At 40.2% G+C, this 22895-nt stretch overlaps 1 protein-coding gene and 1 long non-coding RNA gene across 3 annotated transcripts in view; one reads left to right on the top strand and one right to left on the bottom strand.

The window, feature by feature from the left end:
- The window catches only part of LOC136848567 (uncharacterized), a 94453-nt gene that overhangs the window by 11120 nt on the left and 60438 nt on the right, over nt 1-22895 (bottom strand). The gene's annotated exons all lie outside the window — the stretch shown is intronic.
- Nucleotides 1-22895, top strand: part of LOC136848553 (ubiquitin carboxyl-terminal hydrolase 38-like) — a 247682-nt gene that overhangs the window by 212945 nt on the left and 11842 nt on the right. For both annotated transcript variants that reach the window (XM_067120838.1, XM_067120847.1), the window contains one exon: nt 4343-4469. In XM_067120838.1, coding sequence (XP_066976939.1) covers nt 4343-4469 — 127 coding nt within the window. The remainder of the gene's footprint in view (nt 1-4342; nt 4470-22895) is intronic.

Below are 22895 nucleotides of genomic sequence, written 5' to 3'. Positions count from 1 at the left end.
TGGCTTAACTGATTCTTCCCGAAGATCAGCTTTTGCCTTGGCAAAGATTATGTTTTCCTCAATGGAACTTTCACATTCACACCATATTAATAATCTTTTTAAGGCGTTTGAAGTTTTTAGCTTTATGGCTTGGGCTGTGTGGGCTCTCTAGCCCGTAAAATTAAGGGGTGTACGACTATTCTTGAAGATTATGCCTCCAACTGGTTAGGGGTGCTTTCCTGTATAGATAAAGGGATCAGGGATGGTTCCCAGGAGTTGGCTTCCCCTTATACTATGGGGGTTCTGAAAAAGAGGGAGTTGTGGTGTTTGTACACCTCTAAGGGGGGTTACACCCTCTCAGAAGTCTGCTCTTCTATTTTCCCCTCTGGACCATCTGCACTTGTTCCAGCAGTCAACTGTTCTAGAGATATCAGAGTATGCAGATCTTCTGACGCAGTCTTATCGGCGCCCTAAAGAGCTGTCTTCTCTTCCCTCCAGGACTGTTTCTCCTTTGCAGTTTCGTCCCTTTTGGGGTAACAGGCAGAGAACATATTCCAAGTCTAGATCTGGAACCAGATTCACATCAAAATCCATTAAGAAGTCATCTTCTGTCTTCCTGTACGTCCTCTTTTAAGTGAGAACATTCCCCTCCGAACACCGGTAGGAGCCAGACTCCTCCTTTTCTGGGAGAGATGGAGAAAGGGGCCAAAACCTGGATAGTAAATGTTCTTAAGGAAGGATACTCCATTCCCTTCCGAGAAGAGCCTCCCTTAGTCAGATCGCCAGTAACATTGATGGAGTGCTCTGAAGGCTCTACAAGGTTTTCAGCCCTCTCGGAGGAAGTTTCCTCCCTCCTCAAGAAGGGGGCGATAGAGTTAGTAGAAAACTTGAATTCTCCAGGGTTCTGCAATCATCTTTTTGTGGTACCCAAGGCGTCAGGCGGATGGAGGCCCATCTTAGTTGTCAGAGCCTTGAACGTCTTCATGTAGGAGACAAAATTCAAGATGGAGGAGAAAAACCACACCGCCCTGTCGTTCATTTGCCAGGGAGAATGGATGACGTCAACAGATATGCAGGACGCATATTTCCATATTCCAGTTCACCAGGAGTTGAAGTTTCTAAAGTTTGTCTTCAGGAACAAAGTCTATCAGTTCTGTGCCCTATGTTTCGGGCTCTCAACGATGCCACAAGTTTTCACCAGAGTTCTCTCTCCCCTGGCAAAATGACTCCATTTGACGGGTATCAGAATCTCCCTATATCTCGACGATTGGGTCCTTCAGGCCCAAACAAGGCAGAAGTGTACGGAGGCTCATCAGAAAACCCTCCTCTTAGCCCAGTATCTTGGGTTGGTCATCAACTTTCAAAAGTCCCAGCTGATTCTGGATCAACAGATTCTTTATTTGGGGATGTTGATCAACTCTCAGACTTTTCGGGCTTCTCTGTCCCCAAAAAGAGTGGAGTCTTGTCTGAGGACAATAAATAAGTTTCTCATCTCAATCACTGTTCAGCCAAAGAGTAGATGAGCCTTTTGGGAACGTTGTCTTCCTTGGAGCAATTCATTCGCCTAGGCAGGCTTCACATGAGACCTCTGCAATTTTACCTAAGGATCAGCTGGGACAGGAAGGTTTATCCAGACACCTTCAGTTTCTGTATTTCAACTGAGATCAAGGAGGCCCTGCGCTTGTGGAATTTAGAAAGCAGGTTAGCGGAAGAAAAGTCTCTTCTTCCATCGAGCCCCAACCTAGACTTTTATTCCAAAGCGTTGGATCTAGGTTGGGGAGCTCTATTAGGAGCAAGGAAGTTTTAGGGACATGGTCCCTGGAATAGAGAGAGTGGCATATGAACGCCAAGGAACTTAGAGCAGCACATCTGGGACTTAAGTTCTTCAGCAGGGAAGTATGTGAAAAGACAGTAGTGGTACATTCAGACAATACGACTGCCCTATCTTATATAAAGAATCAAGGGGAACTCACTCCTCCTCTCTTTGCGAGATAACAAGAGAGCTTCTACTTTGGGCAGATCAAAAATAGACGAACCTTTTAACACGCTTCATACAAGGGAAGTCAAATGTTCTGGTGGACGAATTGAGTAGCCAGAAGCAGGTGCTAACCACAGAGTGGACGCTAGATCAGTAGGTATGTCTGGATCTATGGAAACTGTGGGGGACCCCAATTCTTGACCTTTTTGTGACTTCCAGAAACCACCATCTTCCTCTGTTTTGCTCACCAGTTCCAGATCCTTTAGCATGGGCAACAAATGCCATCCTTCAAAACTAGCCTGACAAGCTCCTCTATGCTTTCCTGCCTCTTAAGTATGGTTAGGCAAGTTTTAAACAAATTTCAGATGCACCAGAATGTAGAAATGATCCTGGTAGCTCCGCTTTGGCCAAGGAAAGAGTGGTTTCTGGACCTTCTCGAACTGCTGTTGGAGTTCCCGAGGCTTCTTCCTCAAAAGCCATATCTACTCGAGCAACCCACTTTTGGCGGTTTCATAAGGGGTTGTCTTCTCTGGCCCTAACAGGCTACAAACTGTCAGTGAACTCCTGCCGAAGAAAGGCTTTTTCAAGAGCAGCTTCGCTAGCTATTGCCAAATGCAGACGTCAGTCCTTGGACAGAGTTTATCAGGCAAAGTGGGCAATATTTCTAGATTGGTGCAAAAGCCACAGAGTTCCCTCTTCTCAAACATCTGCGACAGAAATAGCAGATTTTCTGCTGTATTTGAGGACCGACAGAGGCCTTTCTACTCCAACGATTAAAGGATACAGAGCCATGTTGGGCTCAGTACTCCAACATAGAGGGATAGATCTCTCTTCTAACCATGATTTGTTAGACCTTATCAAATCGTTTGATATTTCTAAGCAGAAAGAGGTTGCAGTAGTTCCATGGAATTTGGGCATGGTGCTTAAATGGTTATCTAGCCACTGTTTTGAGCCATTATATTCAATATCTTTAAGAGATTTGACTAGGATGGCACTGTTTCTTGTAGCCTTGGCAACAGCTAAACGGATTAGCGAGATCCATGTGATGGATAGAAGAGTGGGCTTCTCCGAAGGTAATGCTGTCTGCTCCCTTTCCTTGGGTTTTATGGCTAAAAATGAATCCTTGTCCAATCCATGGCCTCATTCTTTTTCCATTAAAAGTCTGTCGAGAGGTTGTTGGTCCTAATGATGAAGAGAGAGTTTTGTGTCCTGTGAGGGCGCCAAAGTATTATATTCACAGAACAAAAGGAGCGCATGGTTCGTCTAGTGCATTATGGTGTTTGGTCAAGAACCTCTTGCACCCACTGTCAGGAAGATCATTCCTCAGTTGGAGATGAAGCCCTTCTCTTGTGTAAAGTGAAGGCACATGAAATTATAGAAGTAGCAACTTCCTTAGCCTTCAAGCGTAATTTCTCTCTCTCTTCTATATTGCAAGCTACTTTTTGGAAGTGTCATTCAGTATTCGCTTCACATTATTTAAAGGAGATAGAGACTGTATATGAAAACTGCAGTACATTGGGTCCATTTTCAGTGGCTGGTGTGGTGTTGGGGAAGGACGCATAGGAAGCAATCCTTCCTACTAAGCTTCGCCTTGAAACAAGGGTGTTGAGTTTTTTTTAAGGGAGCCTGGGAGTACGACGTGCCTGGAGTACCCTCCAGTCATTTATGGTTGGGTAATGGTGTTTTTATGGTGGTGTTGGTGACTATATTTTCTCTGGTTATATATATATATATATTTTGTACTGCGCCTAGGGCAGGGGCAACTTTTTATCCTTGTGTAGCAATTGGAATTGTCCTTTGCTGCAAGGTACCCACCAAAATAGTAGGTGACCCTTGGCTGTACTGCCGTGTCACTATACGATAAGATGAGCGCCATCCAGAGGCAGCATCTTCCTGTAGCAGCTCTCTTAGGTGAGGATTCAACAGACATTATTTTAATGTTCACAATCTTTTCTATTCTCAAATCCATTACAATTATTAATGTTTTGGGGTAGATATGTTCATGCCTCCCATCTATCAATGTGGGAATCAGCAATGTAATTACTTGGTAAGTTACTTATATAAAAATTACGTTTTTATGATACAATAAAGTTTTATTTGTACTTACCAAATAATTACATGATCGGAGCCTGCCCTCCTCCCCATGCATGATTATGAGGGCATAAACAAATTGAAGCTCTTTTGCTAGTTGTTCCTCTCTTTCCCAAAAGTGGGTGGGGCACATCACCAAAACCCAAAACAATAGTGTGACCCACGAATTTCAAAATTGTAAGCTGCCAATAGTAGAAACTAAATGCAATGTAATTACTTGGTAAGTACAGTATATATAAAACTATTTTATCACAAAAATGTCATTTTATTTTGATAACATATTTTCTCTTAAAGGTATGGAGCTCTGGGATACTGGTACAACTTTAATGATGAGAAAGTGACAAACACATCTTTTTCTGCCATCAATAGTCTCACCCGAACTTTCAGCAGAGACACAGCATATCAACTGTTTTATAAAAAGGTCTGTTTTTTAAATTTTTTTTATATAAGACTATATTGCTTTAAATCTAGTACTTATGACTGTACATGTTTTGCACAGTAGTATTGTCTGCTACTTACTGTGCTTTTTATTAATCGATAGATCCTCCTTGGGTGATATATATCTTAAAAACAACAGTTTCAAGTCTAATTGTAGTGCAAACATTGTAGAACTGATAGCATTCATCCGTGGGTGACATATTTTTTAAAAACAACAGTTTCAAGTTTAAATATAGTGCAAACATTGTGGAATTGATAGCAAAATTCTGGGAAGTATTTTGATGGCTTCATATGAGGATTTGTAGGGTCTTAGCTTGCCATTACTTATCTATGCTTCATTGACTGTCATTGAGAGAACTGTTACCTCAGTTGCTTTCGTACTTTTTCAACTTTCTACCATCTTGATGTCCAGCTTCTTTCTATCTATTACATCATAGTTGAGCTGCAGAGTATTTCTGAAGCTATTTCTCTAATTCCACCCGCAGATCACTTTTTCTTGGTTGTGAGTGGGACACCTGTCATTCCTGTACACTCTGTTTTGCACTTTCTTGGATGGTGATGGTCATAAGTAAAATCCAGCTTATCATCAAGTTCTCATCAAGTAAAACTGCTATCATTTTGTTTTTGTTTCATCTGTGGTGCACATCCTGATCTAGATAAATACCAGATGGGCCAAAGGATTCCATGTGCAGAAGTTACTGAAAGCTTAATGTAGGGAGGCCATAAATATTTTAAAGGCCTTATCTCATTCTTTAATGGGGAGCAGATCATCAAACCCTACTGAAATTATAGTACAAGCCATAGTTTAATTGAAGCTTTTACATTCATGCAAAACCTACTCATATGCTACATCTGCTCATTAAGAAATTGGAGATGCTCACTTTGCTGGTATCAGGTTAGCCACTGGCGCTTTCAAGTCCTCACCAATTACAAATCTTTTAGTTGATATATTAGAATTATATCTGGATCTTTATCACTAGTCAACAGTAGTTTGCCACTGGTTACATTGCAGAAGAGTCCTAGCTTCCTTGTCTTTCAGATAGCAATCAAGCATTACTATTTTGGATTTTATCAGAAGCACAGTAATCTTCCTAGCCATTTGGTTTTAGAGTACTAATGAAGTTTTCAACTCATTTTAGCTGGGCAAGATATGAAGTTTTACCTTTAAAGACTGACTAAAGTAGCAATTTGCAAATGTTTCCAGGTAGTGATGAAAAATACGGAAATAGAAATTAGAGTAATTTTCATATAACATATAGGTAAGTGTAGAGGTGCCTCGTGGATTTTCGAAGATGGCCCTAAGTCCAGTGTCAGTATTGAACCCAAGTACTGGATATTTAAATTAAAATATATTTGCGCTGAATTGCACACATACATCATCTAACAGTTTTTAGAATGATGCTTTGTTGAATGACACGAAACTTTTGGCTCAGTGCAAAGGAGAAGGTTTAAAATTGCATCTGATACTTTGAAGCTTATATTACCTTTCCAGACAGTGCTACTGTCAATCAAGCTTTTTTATCATAGAGATTTTCTAAGTAAAGTTTTCTCAGTAGAAGGTATCCCTGATAAGCCATGTGACTTCAACAAATAATTATCTATGTTGATGCCATGTGACAGGCGAGAGGGCTGTCAAACCGAGATAAAAAGAGATTCCTTTGGTTTGAATCTAAATGTTTCACGGTACTGTATCTCCAATGATTGCTTCAACCTATTTTGTATTTTATTAGCTTTTATCTATCTTGCTGTCTAAACCACTCTACCTTCTTCAGTGTCATGATTATCATGAAGATATACAATTGCTGGGATTGGAGTTCATTTCTAAAGCTATTAGTGGGAGCTGTGGTGGTCTTGTCAATCACCTGGTAATTTTTAGACTTCCGAGATATCAGTGTGTTAATCATTTTGATATCTTAAGGTTGGGACCATCTCTCAGAACTAGCCAATGGATTCCAGGGGTGTTCTGGTTTTTATGGATAAGACTTTCAGCATTCTGTCTTGCTTGCCCACCAAGGTCGATAGAGAGAAGACTGTACTCAAGTAGTACTCTCAGTCCCATCAACCTGTATTATCCTACACTTTAGCCACATAATCTTGTTGGTTCCTTTTCAATGTAAGACCACATAGCTTTGGTGAGGGGGCTCTTGAACCCTTGGAATTTATGTCTGTGTTTGATTCCAAGAGTTCTATCCATTACTCTATTCTGTTTATATTTAAATGTTGTGGATTATTCCAACTATAATAAATTTTCTGTCTTGACAAGTGGGTATCATGGTTGGGATTATGGGCAATATTTAAGCTAATGTTGGGAACTGTGATGGGAGTGTCTTCCATCTGATCATGTTTGGGCCTGAGAGGTATTACGAGGGTTTGGTTTATGCGCCTCGGCTTTTGAATTACTCTGAGTAACAACTACGATGAAGATCAAGGTGTTATCAAGCTTGAGAAAGAGAGTGAGTGATACTATAGTACCTCAGCCTCCTGACCCCAATTCCTTGATGAGGTGGGGGCATGGGTGAATCCACTGCAGGGAATTTATGCGCTATTGTGCCTACTATCTCTGCTGTAGGTTCAACTAAACTTCCATTTCTCTCATCCTCTTTTGCTGATGACGTGTGAATGTTGTTGATTATCTTTTTTGGCTGTACGTTGAATATGACAACAATTTAGAGTTAGGTATTAGATACGTGATCTCCCACTCCCACCTTACTACATAGTGGACCAAACTATTCCTATTTTTCATTATTACTTACTGTAATCTACACCTCTTAGCTTTATCTCTCACTTTTTAGAGAGGTTCTAGTAACATGATGCTTCTTTGGCATCATGTTTGAAGCCAGCTGAGTGATGGAATATACACAAATGACCAGAGGAGGTAGTCCACCACCATACTCTAGGGTAACACTTCCATGTAATTGCTGAAAATCTTGTCTGAGAATCACATCTGAGCAAACTGGGGCAGAACAGGTAAACGTGTATTGTGATAATCCCTGCCACTAACCCTGAGATCCACTTGGCAAAACCCTGCCATCTTGGTTGAAAGGGAAGTTGATGCCATAGATATTTTACCTGATCTGCTGCTATGAGTGACTAGAAAGAGACGCTGAACTACATCTGGTTGGATAAAACTTTCAGAGCTGTCACTATCAGTAAGACCATCTATTTCGGTTCCTTTAATAAAAACTTTACCGCTGCTTGCAAGAGAGAGCTTAGAGTAGCTGCACCAGTGCAGGCTAAGGTTGTATAATTAGTAGAAGCACTAGTTGCTAAGTTAGCACGACACACCTTAGCGAAGTGTCCTCTCTTATGACACTTATGACAAGATGCCTCTCGTGCTGGACATTTCAGGCGGGATGCTTTGAAAAACCACAAAAGAAACATTTAGCATTAACACCTTCTGTCACAGGAGCCGGCTTCTCTAAAAATTCTTGACTGGTGGGTCTTCGTTCAGGTGTTGCTGCACTTACCACCCAATAAGGTGGGGTAGTACAATAAACTTCAAAATCTCTCTGGGCTGATTCTAATGCCCTAGCCTGGTCAAACATGGTTGCTAAATCTGAAGTTTTATTCTCCAATAAATCCTACCTTATTAGTGGTGACTGTAGGCCACTGATAAATGCATCCCTAATAGACTCCTCACAATAGATTACTGAATAGCTGTCACCGCCTGAAAATTACATTCTTTGCTAAGAAGTCTTAAAGCAAAAAGTTAGTGAGAAGACAGCCTGTTGAAACTATTCTGCAGAAGGGTGGCTGAGAAGTTTTCAAAAGTCTTGAACCAGTATTTAAACTCATGAGCCGCCGATGATGAGCTAGTATCGGTGTCTAGCCTTTCTGGTTTCAGCAATCTTTCCATCTTATATATATTTTGTGTTCAATAAATTTTAATAAAACTAGGCCTAAATTTTAGGCTTTATTGAATGCCAAACTTCAAACAATACATCTGTAACAAAAGAAAAGTTTTGTAAGAACTAAAGAAGTACATTACATTCTCATCTAAAGACATATACAACAAAAGAACGCAAATATCACTGACACCATTTCACATTTATCATTATGTAAATGTTGGCACGTATCTCAGTGAGCTAGTACCATATTAAAAGGTATCACATGTAAGGTTAACCATTGTGCCCACAATGTTTACATCTTGTCTTCTACTGGCAATATTACCATATCCACAGAACACGACCACAATACAATGTTGCTATCCTACAAAATAACAATCACAACCATCCTTTTCCTCCCAGAGCAAGGATAAAATTTTTTTCCAAAGAAAAATGGATTCTATGGCAAAAATTAACCCTCCAGGCCCCTCTTATATTCTCCCTGATCCACTAAATGACACTCTACCAGACAACCACAGCCTATTCTCTACAATTGGCTATACAAAAGAAAATGCAAATAATACCCCAAAGAATAAATCATCAATACAACGCAGTATTATAAAATCAGAGAATGTTAAAGATTTGAGAGTATTACAGTTGATTGTGACTAGCAAACCATCTGGACTACCTTTGGCACATGATTGGAAATTAGAATGAATTTCATGAGATAGAAATGAAGTAAGAAGCTTGGGCTGCCTTTAACAAGCATAGAGATGCATTCAAAGCTAGCTGCAATATCAACACTCTCCAAATATTCCAATCTGCTGTAAGAGGAACTTTGACTAAAGAACTTATAGAAATACTGATGTATATACACCTTCTGAGTGGGATGGAGATAGACATCAGGACCCACAGAAAATCCAGCAAGGACTCCCAAGCCTCCTATGTGTGCTAGCAGGTGTAAAGGAAGAGAAATATAACTATTATGAATTCAGTAGATACTTCCAGAAGAAGATGGGAAGTGTAAAGAGTGGGAAATATCTCGATTTGGAAAAAGAAAAATCCTTATTCAAGGAGACTCAAAGACCTAGGCACAGATGCTGAGTTTGATGCAGGTTTATGGTAATGAAATGCTCAAAGAGATCAGACCCCACATGAACTTCAGATATTAGGAAGGGGTAATCTCTGACAAAGAACTATATGAATTCACAGAAAATGAAATTCTAGGAATGAGCCTACTATCAGTGTAGAAGGTGAAAAAGATATCTAGTACCAACATGATTGTTTCAACACTTGAGAACCCAGACATGTCATCCCTTATTGCATCTGAAAATGAAAGAGTGGAAATGAAACCATCCCACCCTCAACCTATGCAATGTTTTAACTGCTTAAAGTTTTGCCACTTATCAAGTGTGTGTACAAATACTAAAGTCTGTAACAACTGTTCAGCCCATGAACATAGTTTATGCTGGACTACTTCCAAGTGGGTGTTAATACACTCAGACCACAAATCTAATAATAAAAAATGTGAACAATTTTAATTTTAGCAAGCAGCAAATAATAAAGTAAATGCTGAACACGCAGTTGCATTGATCATGCAAAAAGGCAAATGGGGCAAGCTAAGATCTATGCTATGGCTTTAAATCCCTTACCCCTAACTACCAAAAGGGATCTAGTAAATGTAGTAGCATTCCCCCCCTGTAGCAGGTGCTCTATCCCCTGTGGCAAAGGTATACACATCACCACCTGGTGGAGAGAATCTACCCTTATTTTTACCATCTCCCACAAGACAAGCAGCATCACAGATAGAATCTCTGCTTGAAGAAATGGAATTTGAAACACAAGGCACAAAAGAGAGTGAGAACAACCCAAAGAAACAAATCCAACAAGAAAAAGGACTCAAAAAACTATAAACAAAATAGATGTCTGTCATACAATGGAGGTGTTGTGGTATTGTTTCTAGTGCTGAACAAATAACACTAAACAGGGAATCAGCTGCAAAGATATATCTCCAAGAAACAAAAATTGGAAAACTATATAACCCTGGTTTAAATTATAATGTTCACAATCTCTCCCACAACCAGGAAAAAGACTTAAAGGAGGCCCAGGTTGTATTATCCATAAATGAGTAAAATGCAACATTATCCAACTTGACACGAAGCTTCAAGCTCGTGCTGTACAAGTTCATACTGATAAAAAGATCACTCTATGTTCTTTGTATCTGCAGCTTCGATTGGAAGATCACCTCTTTGATATTTCTGGAAACAACAGGCAGTTAGATATCTTTGATCTTCAACACTTAATTGACCAGCTGCCTTCCCCATTCATATTAATGGGTGATTTTAATGCAAAACATACTCTCTGGAGAGGTAATGTATGTGATAAATGAGGTAACATAATTGAGCAGTGCTTGACAATAATGATATATTATTATTAAACAATGGATCACCAACAAGTTGTGATGTATGCCATAATTCCTCTTCTGCTGTTGACTTGAGTATTTGCTCCTTGGCTTTTGCACTAGAATACCCGTTGTCAGTAAGTAAGCACTTGTATGGAGTGGCCATTGGTCCATACACCTGCAATATATTTATAATACTCTGTCTCCATGCCTCACAAGTGGAAACAGATGAAGCAGACTGGTGTTCATGAAAACTTAACAAACACTGAAAATTCCAAGGATTTTCCTTCCTAAATTCAAGCAAATCAGCACTTCACTAAAGTAGTACTATATAGTTCAGATAAAGGTATACCTAGAATGCAGGCTTGCCACAATGTCCAGCTGTTTCTTGGTGAAACCAGACATGTGCATTGCTAGGAAGTCACCAGGACATGCTTCTGTAGATATTTAAGATTGCCCTGTGAGGCAAATAAAACAGCATGTGCTAGAGCTTGTGCAAAACAGACAAGAACAGTATTAAAGGCTACAAGACTATCATGGATAAAGTATATCTCAGAGAGCTAAGCAAAAACTCATCTTGCCAGGTCTGGAATAGGATCAGAAAATTGCAAAGCAAATTTGTTCCAGACCCACTTCCTATACTAAAGGTGAAGAATGGATATGTACCTGATCCTAAAGAAGTGGTAGAAAGTCCAAGCATTTTGCCAAAGTATCTAGTGCAACATAGTACTCTCCTGAGTTTCAGCAAATTTGAAACTTCACGATCAGTAGTTCCACCTCAGTGCAATAGTAAAGAGGCTTTCAGTATACCTTTCACCATGGATGAAATGCTGAATGTTTTAGCCAACTCTTCATGAACATCCCCTGTGGAAGATAATATTAGGTATGACATGTCAAGCATCCTCCAGAGACCACCAAGGTCTTCCTCTTGGACATAGGATTGCTACTCACAGATACTTATTGCAAAGTAGTCTTAAATGTAAAACACTTTCTAATTGACTGCACACATTTTACTCAAGATAGAAGAGCTACCTTACTAAATAGCAAGTCCATGAGTGGGGTACTTGTTAATAATTGTGGTGTAAATAAATTAATGTCGTTTAAAATTAGTTTCTGAGTTTATCTTTTTTGCTAGATGTTAATAATTTGACTTGGTTTTTAAATTAAGGAGTATTATATATTTTAAATGTTTGATGAATTTTAGTGAAATTTACAATATTAGATTCTAAGTGCTGAATGGCTTTAGTTGCTCCAGTGCTTGGCATGTCTTCCTAATATCGAGGAATCAGTCAGTATAGTACCTCAGCCTACTCACATCCTGACACTGAGTACTCTAAGACTACTAGAGTCTATCTCTGCAGCATGGCAGAAATTCAAAATAATGTATCCCATGACCCAGGAGGTTTTCCACTGCCAAAATATTGGGCATACATTTATACAGTACATGTAGGTCAGAGTTACAAGGCAAACCAGCAATATGCATTGATTGTTGAGAGAAAGACCATGGTATTTGCAACAAGGAACCCAGAAGTATGCACTGAGGCAGGGGTAACATATCTTCAGACCAATATGACTACCAGTTGAGAAGGAAATTTAGGTAGTAAGAGTAACAGAAAAGGTCTCATTTAAGGAATCAAGGCAGAAATCTCAGGTGAAAATGGACTTAAGTTTTTATGGCCTAGTTACAAAATGCAACTCATTACAAAATACTGGACTTAACACTGAAGTTAGGAAAATTAAAGAGAAGCAAATGAATCGTGTATATGACCACCACCAAAGATGAACAGATCTGTAAGTGATAGGTCAGTCAAAACTAAGTACTGTATAGTCTTGCTGATGAAAAGCGGTTACCCAGCAAAAATACCCAAAACTGAAAATCCAGTGACTGTTGAACGTAGGAGTACCAACAGTCACTGGACCAGTGAGTGCTGGCCCACTGCTATCACCTGCTGACTATTTTGCCTCCCTGGAGAGTAGACTATTAGTTGCTGGTTCTTTAGCACCAACTTCTGATGTTGTTCATACCTTTTGGAGGTAGAGCCAGTAGTTGTGGGCCTTTCAAATGAAGCAGGCATATCATCCTGCTTGGAAAACACACTAACCCTGACCAATCCTCCTCCTTTGTATATGGAGACAGAAAAAGCAGCTGGTGGGACGGCTTCATCAAAGAATGCTCTTTCAGTAGTTGATGAAAAAGATGGAATTTAGAAAGTGAAAGATCTTGCCAAAATCCAGAAAAAATTCCAACTCAGTATCCAAAATCCCTGACCACAAGAAAAACTGGGCCAAAATTTATGAAAGAGAACCACCACTAATAATCCATAAATTCTCTTCCAACCTTCAGTGCAACTGCCAAGGTTGAGGGCTAAATGGTAGGAACTTGAAATTCTTATCCATGATATATCCCCATTTCTATTGCACTGACCCCCCCACCAAAACCAAACCCCACCCCTTGTTGAGGTGGGGTGCTTGTGGGCCTGCTGTGGGGATTAAATGTATTATTTGTGCCTTTGATCTCTGCAGTGGGCTCAACTTATTATTGGGAAACCTCCCTTTTACTTCTCTCCCTATAAGTTTTATTGCTTCCCTCTTACTCTGTCGGTGAGGACCTTCACATGGAATTGATTATGGTAATGACTGTTGTTTGAACATAATACTACATCAGTTTAGTATAGGTAACAGATAGGTGATCTCCCATCCTACTGCTTAGTGGACCCACCTATCCCTCTTCTTCTTCATTACCTATGCTAATCTACACTTCCTAACTTTCTCTTTTGCTTCCTACCGAGGTTTGGTGGCTTGGTGCCTCTTTAGCATCGCATTTGAAACCATCCCAGACGTGAGGTATACCATAAGGTCCCTCCTCAGTGCAAGGGTTGCAAGCTCGCTGGCTGGTGGACGTGCAGTGTGGGTTGCCAACTCTTTTCACCACTTCCAGTGCACATGCAGGGTGACTACGCTGGCCCAATTCTTGATGGGACAAAACTCAAGATGACAAATGACCAGGTTGTCAAAGTCCATCATAGCTCAGTTCCGAGGCCCTGCATATGTAAATAATTATAGTCTGGATATTTCTGATCCAATGGGAACTCTTCCTTTACCTCCCAAGGTATTGGGAAGACAGTATCTTTTTTCATGTACTACCTCAAATCTCTCCTCAACTGAATACAGCCATGGTGATAAATAAAGAAGATATCGATTGATGACCTTTGCAAGGAACAAGGATAGCCCTCTGAAAAAAAGTACCTGGCATTGTGACTATGGAACCATTTTCCCCTTGAACCAGATGTTTCTGTACCTGTGTCCCTAACACAAAAAGGAACAAAAAATAGTTCAATCATTTCAACTACAGGCCCTTTGGAGCCTAAAAGAATACATAGCAAAAAGTACAGACCTGACTCAACCTTGGTTCACTTTAATTCCCTCTTTGGAGAGTCAAGGTTTTTGACTTTGCAAGCTGACCAAGATATATCTTTATTAAAACTGGAAAATTATTTGTTGAACTGATACCCATCACAAGAGATGAGCATAGGACAGATTAAAAAAAAGGGTATGGTTGGTTGAAACAACAACCAGAATCCAGTTGGAAAGTTATCAGAGCATTAAAATTATAAATGATGTAAATACTCATCTAAGTGTTACAAGGCATGATACCATGAATAGTGTACAAGCCACAGTAGTAGTGAAAAATCTAGATGAAGAAATAAAAGATAAATCAATGTTATTAGATTTATTAAAGAAAAGATACAAAATTGTCTAAGACTGCAAAATATATGAGGTCCCAAGCACAAAAGACAAAAATAAATCAGTCAAAATAACAAAGATAAAGTTCAGTGGACAAACCTTGCCCTTGAAAATTAAAATATTGGGATTAAACAGGGAACTAAGGCCTATGTTCCCAAACCCATGCAATGCAAGAACTGTTGCAAATATGGCCATACAGCCATTAAATGCAGAAATTTTCCCAGATGTGCCTACTGCAGTTTGCAGGAACATAAAACATGTTGAGACTGTGGCCAACCAAAATGCATAAATTGTGGCCTAGAACATCATGCTCGATCTAAAGTATGTGTATTCTATATTTTAGTGGGGCAGATAACAGAAAAATTGTGCAAATGATGATACAAGCATCAAATTTGGCACAAATGTCCTCCAAGGTATACTAATCAAATCTGCCTGATTGGCCAATTGAAAATCCAAGATGACAGCCATTTTCAAGATGGCCGCCAAAATAACCACCCAAAGTAGATGTTTTGCTTAGAAATATTTGTAGTTGTCTGATTTGCTTGATCTAAGTGTGGATTCCTATGTTTTGAAGCCTGCTGAACTATATATTCCTGTTTAAAAAGCACTCTGAGACATATTTCTCAAGATGACCACCAAGATGTTTGTCTTTCTTTACATAAGTTTTGTCCCGGCTAGTACATTTTCAAAGTTATGCATACCATGATGCTGTTTCTTGATCTGCTACTGTTCACATATGCAGCTGCAGAGTGATGTGCAGGGAAGCTCTGCCTGAGAGCACTTGCATCTTCCTTTGCAAACCTTCTTACAGGAGCACTTTGTCAATTATTGACAGCTTGCTGCAATCGGTGGTAGTGTTGTCCAATGTATATGCCATACTTCTCCTTTCTGTGTCCACCCCCATTCAGCTGGATTGCTCATGTGTGGATAACAGTGGGTTGCCTGGACCCAGATGATCCCAGCCTGGTAGGCTGCATGCTTTGCATGTTCACTGAGGGCTGCCTATGTTGGTGGAATTGAGTTGAACGGCCTCTGCTTGTGGGCACAGATCTAGTCTTGCTTCGTCCACACCAGTGGCTGCGCTTGATCTGTCGTACATGAGGACAATGAATCTTTCCAGCCTCTGCATGTCAAGATCACAAATCAGTGTTGGATGCTGGCTGAGCTTGATGAATGTTTCAGTAATATCATCAAATACATTCCAAGTCTGCCTTGCAGATTTCTTCGCTTTCCCACGGAAGGCAGACACAATGTCACATCCAGTGAATGCATGAAAGTAGGGGATCCCTCTAGCTTTCTCAAGCCCAATTGTAGAAACTACCTCATGGACTGGAATCCATCGCATATGGGCTCCTTGGCCAAAGGCAATCCACATTTCCTGAAGACCTAGATTCTGGAAGGATGGCAGTACAGATATTGCTATGACTAGCACATCTGTATCATTAGCCTTGATGATTATAGACTTGCTCCCGTCAGTCGTTGCATCCTTAGCGTGAACAAATATTTGACTGGCAGCTTCTTCGTGATAACATGGGGACACAGCATCCAGAGACTTCACTGTGTTGCTAATGACATCCTCTCCTTTTGTGACGATGACTGTGCTTGTCGTTTCTACTGAGCACCATAGGATTCCACCTTTGGGATGATGTCTTCTTTGGCATAGTCATTAAATATCTTTGAAGTACATGGAGGTGAGGCATTGATAAGTGCTGAGCCGTCAATGATGATTATATCTCCCTTTGGTTCTCCCACTGGGACATTCACTTGCGCTTCAAGAATTTCAACCAGCTGTGACTTCTGACACATATGAAGCTTGCCGCTGTCACTGAGAGATGCAGGGTATGACTGATTCTCGTGCTTGAAGAATTCTTGCAAGTCACACTGTCTGTTCTGGCTAGAGATGAACAGTCGTGAGAATAACTGACAGTCATCTTTTAGGACTCTCCTTAGAAATTCCCTCAGCCTGTTCTTGTTTGAAGAATGAAACAGGGTTCTTCTTGATTGGATGATAGAAAAGACTTTCAGCTTCATCCTCTAGCCCTTTCATAAATGATAGGAACTGCTCTTTGCCTCGCCGGTGATGTGTAGCTACCATTTCAGCTAGAGTTGGGTCTGCAATGTTCTTTGTATCTAACACCATCAGGTCTACTGATTCTTCTTGGAATGGGTTACCCATCTCCTGCATCACTGCAGAGAGTGATTACACCTTTTCAAAGAAAGATTTCTGGGCACTTGGTGTCTGCTGCTGCATGTGGCATCCTTCATACCAGACTTGGCCTTGTATCCAGCTAGTAGACGACTAACTTCAGGTCCAGCGACCATCTAACTACGAAGTGCTGACGGGTCTTCTATCAACCCAATTGCTCCTCTGTCACCTTTGATCACTGCATTATTGTGCTCATGCACTTGATCAATCGCCATGCCAGAGAACTCTCTTCTCGACTTGTGGATGACGAAGTTACCATCGTGAAACTCCTTGGCCACGTCTGGATGTTGTTGTTCAAGTGGCATCATATCTTGGAGGTGAATAGTGATCCACTGGGCATAATTAACGTTATTTGCAAAGAAGTAAGGCACCAGTTCTGAAAGTGCTTCACGGTACAAGTTGAAGCCTCCTCTGAATGAGCGGATGAGGGTGAATATCATGAGTTCCATGTCCAGCACCAGACTCCAGAATTGGAACTGCAGACTCTCTTTCTTCTGTTTTTCACACCAATCCTCAAAGGTTATTTCTGATATGCTAAGATCTTCAGAGCAGAAATCATGATATGCCTTCTTCTTCAGTTTGTACAAGGTGTATGCTGTAATCTGGTGTGCTTGGCTTGTCTTTGCGACACTGGATGCAGACAGGTAAGACTCTGATGTACCAGATGAGGCCACCCCTGCTTCCACAATGGCACTGGTCCACCCACTGCCTCGTAGTAATGTTCCTATCAATCTCAGTGAAGCCATTTCTATAAGAAAGCCTCCAAACATGACAACAAACTTGTCCTCTCCATATTCTTGCCACTTCCACTGTATTTGTTTCACCAGAGCATACAGCGGTTGGTCAGCGACAATTTCAGGTGTCTGCTCTGGGTTCAGAAAAGCCACTGTATCATGGACCTTCTCCATGGCATGCTTGATAGTTGCAACAGAGTGTGCCTGGTCTCGCCACACAGGCATCATTGCCGATATGCTCACTTCAAATGGACGGCTCCTTTTCTGTGTTGCATGATATGCTGCCCATGTGATGCTGACTACATCAGCCACATCCTCAGTGAGGAAGACTTCCTCCAATCAAGAATATTCTTCTTTCAAATGTGACCTGATTGACTCTGGTGCTGGTAAGGATTGGCTTGCAACTGGAGGAGAATTGGGGTTTTTGGTGATATATGCTGGTCGAATATTGGTGTATGCTTCTGGAAGCTGTGGAACTTTTTTAACCTTCATTTTTGACTCTATATCTAGTTTGAGTGGCTCATGTTCATCACCAGGATTTCCTGTGTTTGGATGCTGGAAAATGGACACACTTGTACCATGTAAAGATGTTTCAGCTGTGGTCGCAGTCAGATTATGATCTATGTTGTCAACTGCTCCAGTTGTGAACAAATTCTTTCTCAAGACTGGGGGACAGATTACTCCACCTTCCACATACTATGCAACAACTGCTTCTCCTAACTGTGCTGAGATTTCTAAGACTCGGTCATATGATATGCTGAGCCCGTTCTCATGGAGCATTTCAATTATTTGTCTCTTCCTTGTCTTGGCAAACACATGCAGGCCTATGTAGAATGCAAAATGTGGCTCCCGTTCCTTCCTTGTATTTGGCAAAGCAATTGTACTGTAGAAGTTGTGATACAGCAAAGTCTGATTTTGACGCTCCACGATGGAGTTGGGACTTGATGTCTGCACCATGTTTGATCATGCATACAAACTGAAGCAGTGATGGTGGCACAGCCTGTTGTCTGCACCATGTTTGATCATGCATACAAACTGAAGCAGTGATGGTGGCACAGCCTGTTCTAAGTCTTTGTCATGAAAATAGCTGCTGAAATTCGACTTCTGACGGAGCATGTCTTGTCTTATTATCCCAGCAGCTTTTGCTAGATGGTTTGCTTCACCATAACGGGATGCTTCTGATAGGATTGAACCTACATCAGTTTCAACAGCCAACAGAACTTCTCGTCCTTGGCGATTAGCTTGCAGCTGTTGAATGTGCAAAAGCAGCTGATCCTTGAGTCGAGTAGGATGAACATCAGGTGAGTCAACACCAAGCTGTTCCAGCCTCTGCTTGTAAAGCTTGGTCAAATCACCTTGAAAATCGGTGGCTTCTCACTGGCATTTTTCATCTTGCAGATGTAGGTGACTAGTTCAGAGAAAGCAATTGGATATGCATCCGTCCAGTGTTCCTGTGCTTTTTCTTGCTCCTGCACCTTTAGGTATGCTCATTCTCGGTTATACAATGTCACCAAACAGCCAGAATGATATTTCACTTCTTGGGCTACGACATCTCCTGCACTTAGTTTGGCTAGAAGTTTTGTATCACTGAGTGTTTTGGCACATTCATTTATTCTCCTATTCACTTGCATTGTCATTGCTTCTCCAAGCTCCCCTCCTTCAGTTTCGCAGAAGACACATTCTTTTGTTTTAGTTTCTTGGAGCTTTCATGGAATCATACTTCTACTGTCCTCATCACTAGTACCTACATGACTTGCTCTTTTTTCAGCTTGGTGTAACTGTGTTGTTGAACAGAAGCCTGCAACTCCCATGATATTGTGCCTTATTTTTTCTCAACGTTTCCTCTATCCCAGAACCTTCGTCAAGTCTTGCAGGTCTAGCTTGATTGGTAGCGCATTGAGTGAGTGAAACAGAGGAATATTCTTTGCCAGGTTCGTATATCCATCATCCCCTCTTCTGGCAGGATTGGCCTGGGGAGATTTTAGCTCTTCTTTCTTAACCTCCTAACATAGGCAACACTTGGTCCAGTCTGTTTTCCGTGATCATCCAGTAGAGTTCGCATCCATGATTACGATGACAGTCAGGGTCGAGGGTTTATCCTTTTACCATCCTGTATATGTGTAATAGTATAATAGGCCTCTTATGTCCTGTAATATACAATAGGCGCTTTCCTGTATGGGATACAACTAGGTTCTTGCACTGTGCCATACACCTAGTCCGATCGTTCATCCAGTGTTATAAGTCCTGTGCGATCTGTACACCATCCAGATAACTAAAACCCTGTTATCCTTGGTTCGGCTCTCCCACGCTGGCACGTCCTGTCCATTCAGGTGTGGCTGCCTAACTGATTTGGGGTTGATTAGGCAGCATTTTGGATACTAGTAGGGTGTTGCAGTATGATGCCAACATAAATTTTCTACTTAGCTGACACTGAACCCCATGCTGAGTTTCACAGCAGTGATGTCACCAATGTGCCTTGGTAGTGCCCGACAATCACTCCTTTAATACAGTGCCTTAACCATGTTATAAACTAGAAAATATACATCAGCAGGCTTAAGAACATAGGAATCCACACTTAGATCATGCAATTCGGACAACTACAAATATTTCTAAGCAAAACATCAATTTCGGGTGGTTACTTTGGCGGCCATCTTGAAAAATGGCCGCCATTTTGGATTTTCAATTGGCCAATTGGGCATATTTGATTAGTATCCCTTGGAGAACAGTTGTGCCAAATTTGATGCTTGTATCATCACTTGCACGATTCTTCTAAAAAATTACTCTTATCTGCCCGCTACTTACAATACTGAACTCAAATTACTACAAGAATGAACTGGAACGTCAATCAGGGAAGCAAAGTTAAAACTGAAAGCGAGAGGACTGAATGACCCAGTCAAGAAATTTAGGTATGCAGACACTTCAAAATCAAAAAATACCTGAACTGAAATGAATGATAACAGAAATAAAGAAATATCACCACAAAAAATACATACTCATAAAAACTCTTTTAAGGAAATTTCATACAACAATGACATCGCAGTGGACAATTGATTTACCTCTTTACCAGAAATAGATACGAATAATGACATAGGAAGACGAAGAAGAAACAAAATCACAAGAATGTGATAAAACAGATAACAACTTGGAAGAAGCAAATAGATACACCATCTAATTCCACAAAACCAAACTCTAAAATGATAAATAACCCACCAATCTCACCAAAAGCTAAAATTCAGAAACAGAATAACCTTAAAAGTGTCACAATATCAAACATTCCCCTGTCTCCTAAAGTAACAATAGTAACTCTAGGCTGAGAATAAAAAATTCATATAAAATGGGAAACCAAATATAGATGATGATGATTACAATGAAAGCAAAGAAATTTACCCATCACCAATTATAGGTGCCACAAAAAAATCAAGAAAAAACAACAAATTGATGAACACGAAGATACATGCGGTTGCAGTAAATGCTTTGTAACAATGTGCCACAAAAATGAAACTATAACTAAAGAAAGCCTAACCAACACCATAAGAAAGTTCATAAGATATAGGAATAAAGAAAAAACAAACATCAAATCTCATGAGGAAGTTTGTATATGTATTGAACACTTAAAATATTCCTGTACAAAGAAAAACATATTAATGTTACGAATATCCTAAAGAAGATCAAAATGAAAAATTAAATCAAGATAGTATAAATTTAGCAGTTACTGATGGGCAAATTCAAACTACAAAACAAATGAATCAAGACCTACAAAAATACAAATTAACTTATAACAAACATATAATTTATCTAATTTAAAATAATTTGACCACTCTCATATTACACCATTCAACTGGTATATAATTCAATGGAATATAAATGGACTGTTAACGAGAGTGCACTTAGAAGTACAGCGACTTATAAGTGAGTACGAACCAATAATTATATGTATACAACACGTAGGAAAACTGGTTCCAAATATAGGTAAATATCTACTAGCCACATCAAAGATAAATTAAAATAATTTAGGAACAGCAATATTTGTCCATAATAAATAATATATGACAAAGTAAATATAGATTACACTGAATTACAAATTTCAGCAATAACTGAAAACATAAAACAACATGTTTGATATTATTAACTTATTATACAACCAACTTAATAAAAAGTATGATTTAAATGTACAGTAAACCCCCCATATTTGCGGGGGATGTGTAGCACCACCTCCCCCCGGCAAATAGCTAAAATCCGCAAATACTTAAAACTCCTCTAAAAATGCTTATACTTGAGTATTTTAATAGTTTTATCACAAAAAGTGTATTTAGTCATGAAAATGATATGAAAATACAGTAATTAGTGAATATTTCTCAGTGAAAAATACCAGGAATAGGTGAGTTTTCAGTGAATAATGTGTACAGGCAATCCCCGGTTATCGGCAGCCTGGGTTACTGGCGATCCGGTTTTACGGCGCTTGTCTAGCAACGACGATAACCAGATTTTCGTCACTGATAACCGGTTATCAGCGTTGATTGCCCCTTATCGGCGGCGCCGCTAACCGGTTGTCGGCGCCGCTAACTGGGGATCAGTGCTATTATCGCCGATTTTCGGTTAGCAGCGATTTTCGGTTGTCATCACGCCATCAGGAACGGATCCCCGCCGATAACCGGGGACTGCCTGTATATATGTTCCACAGAAATCCGTTAATAGGCGAGTCCACAAACGTGAGAACGCGAATATGGGTGTTTTACTGTATTACAGCAAATATTAAAAGAATTTAAGAATCTCATATTACAGTGGACCCCAGCTTATTTGCGGTTCAGCATTCATGGATTCAGTTATCACTGATTTTTCAATAAATTGTGGAAAATTCGGTAATCGCAGATTTTTACATAGAGCAATATTCACTAATTACTGTATTTCTGGATCGGGTCCCGTGTCACCCGGTGAAAAAGTCCATTCAGCACTTATTTCTAGGTAATTCCATTGCTAGATACCAGAGAAAGCTAAATGAAATGCTGGAATTACTACCCCCAGAGCGAGCTCCATTAGATGGAGTTGTGTATGGAAAAGGGTGAACTACAAAAACACGGAACCTTATCCTATAGAGATCCCAAAGTCAAAAGTCCCACAGAGAGGTGCCGTTACAAACCCATGCACCACTCGCGGACAGCACACAAAACACCGCTAGCCTCATTCCATTTCAGCAAGCACCTACGATCACACGTTTTTTTTCGTTGTGCTTTTAATCTTGTGCTTTTTGCATCATTATGGCTTCCTCACAAGGCCTTTCTTCACCTAAGTTGAGTACCAGTGTTTCGTTTTTTAGTTGAGGCGATTGAGGCTCCTTATTTCCCTTTAGTTTAATAATTAAAGGGATTTATAACGCCCGTCTCGATCTCCTCTCGCGGCCTCACGTGACCTCCATGTGTGGTTCGTGATCTTGGGTCGCCCTGTTTTTCGATCTTTCTCACGGTTCCTCTTCGTGTTTAGGATAATTTTCCTTTTCATGAGG

Source organism: Macrobrachium rosenbergii, chromosome 2 (genome assembly GCF_040412425.1).
Source record: "Macrobrachium rosenbergii isolate ZJJX-2024 chromosome 2, ASM4041242v1, whole genome shotgun sequence".
Classification (NCBI taxonomy): domain Eukaryota; kingdom Metazoa; phylum Arthropoda; class Malacostraca; order Decapoda; family Palaemonidae; genus Macrobrachium; species Macrobrachium rosenbergii.
Note: the sequence above shows the minus strand (reverse complement) of the source record. Positions and strands in the feature narration are given on the sequence as shown.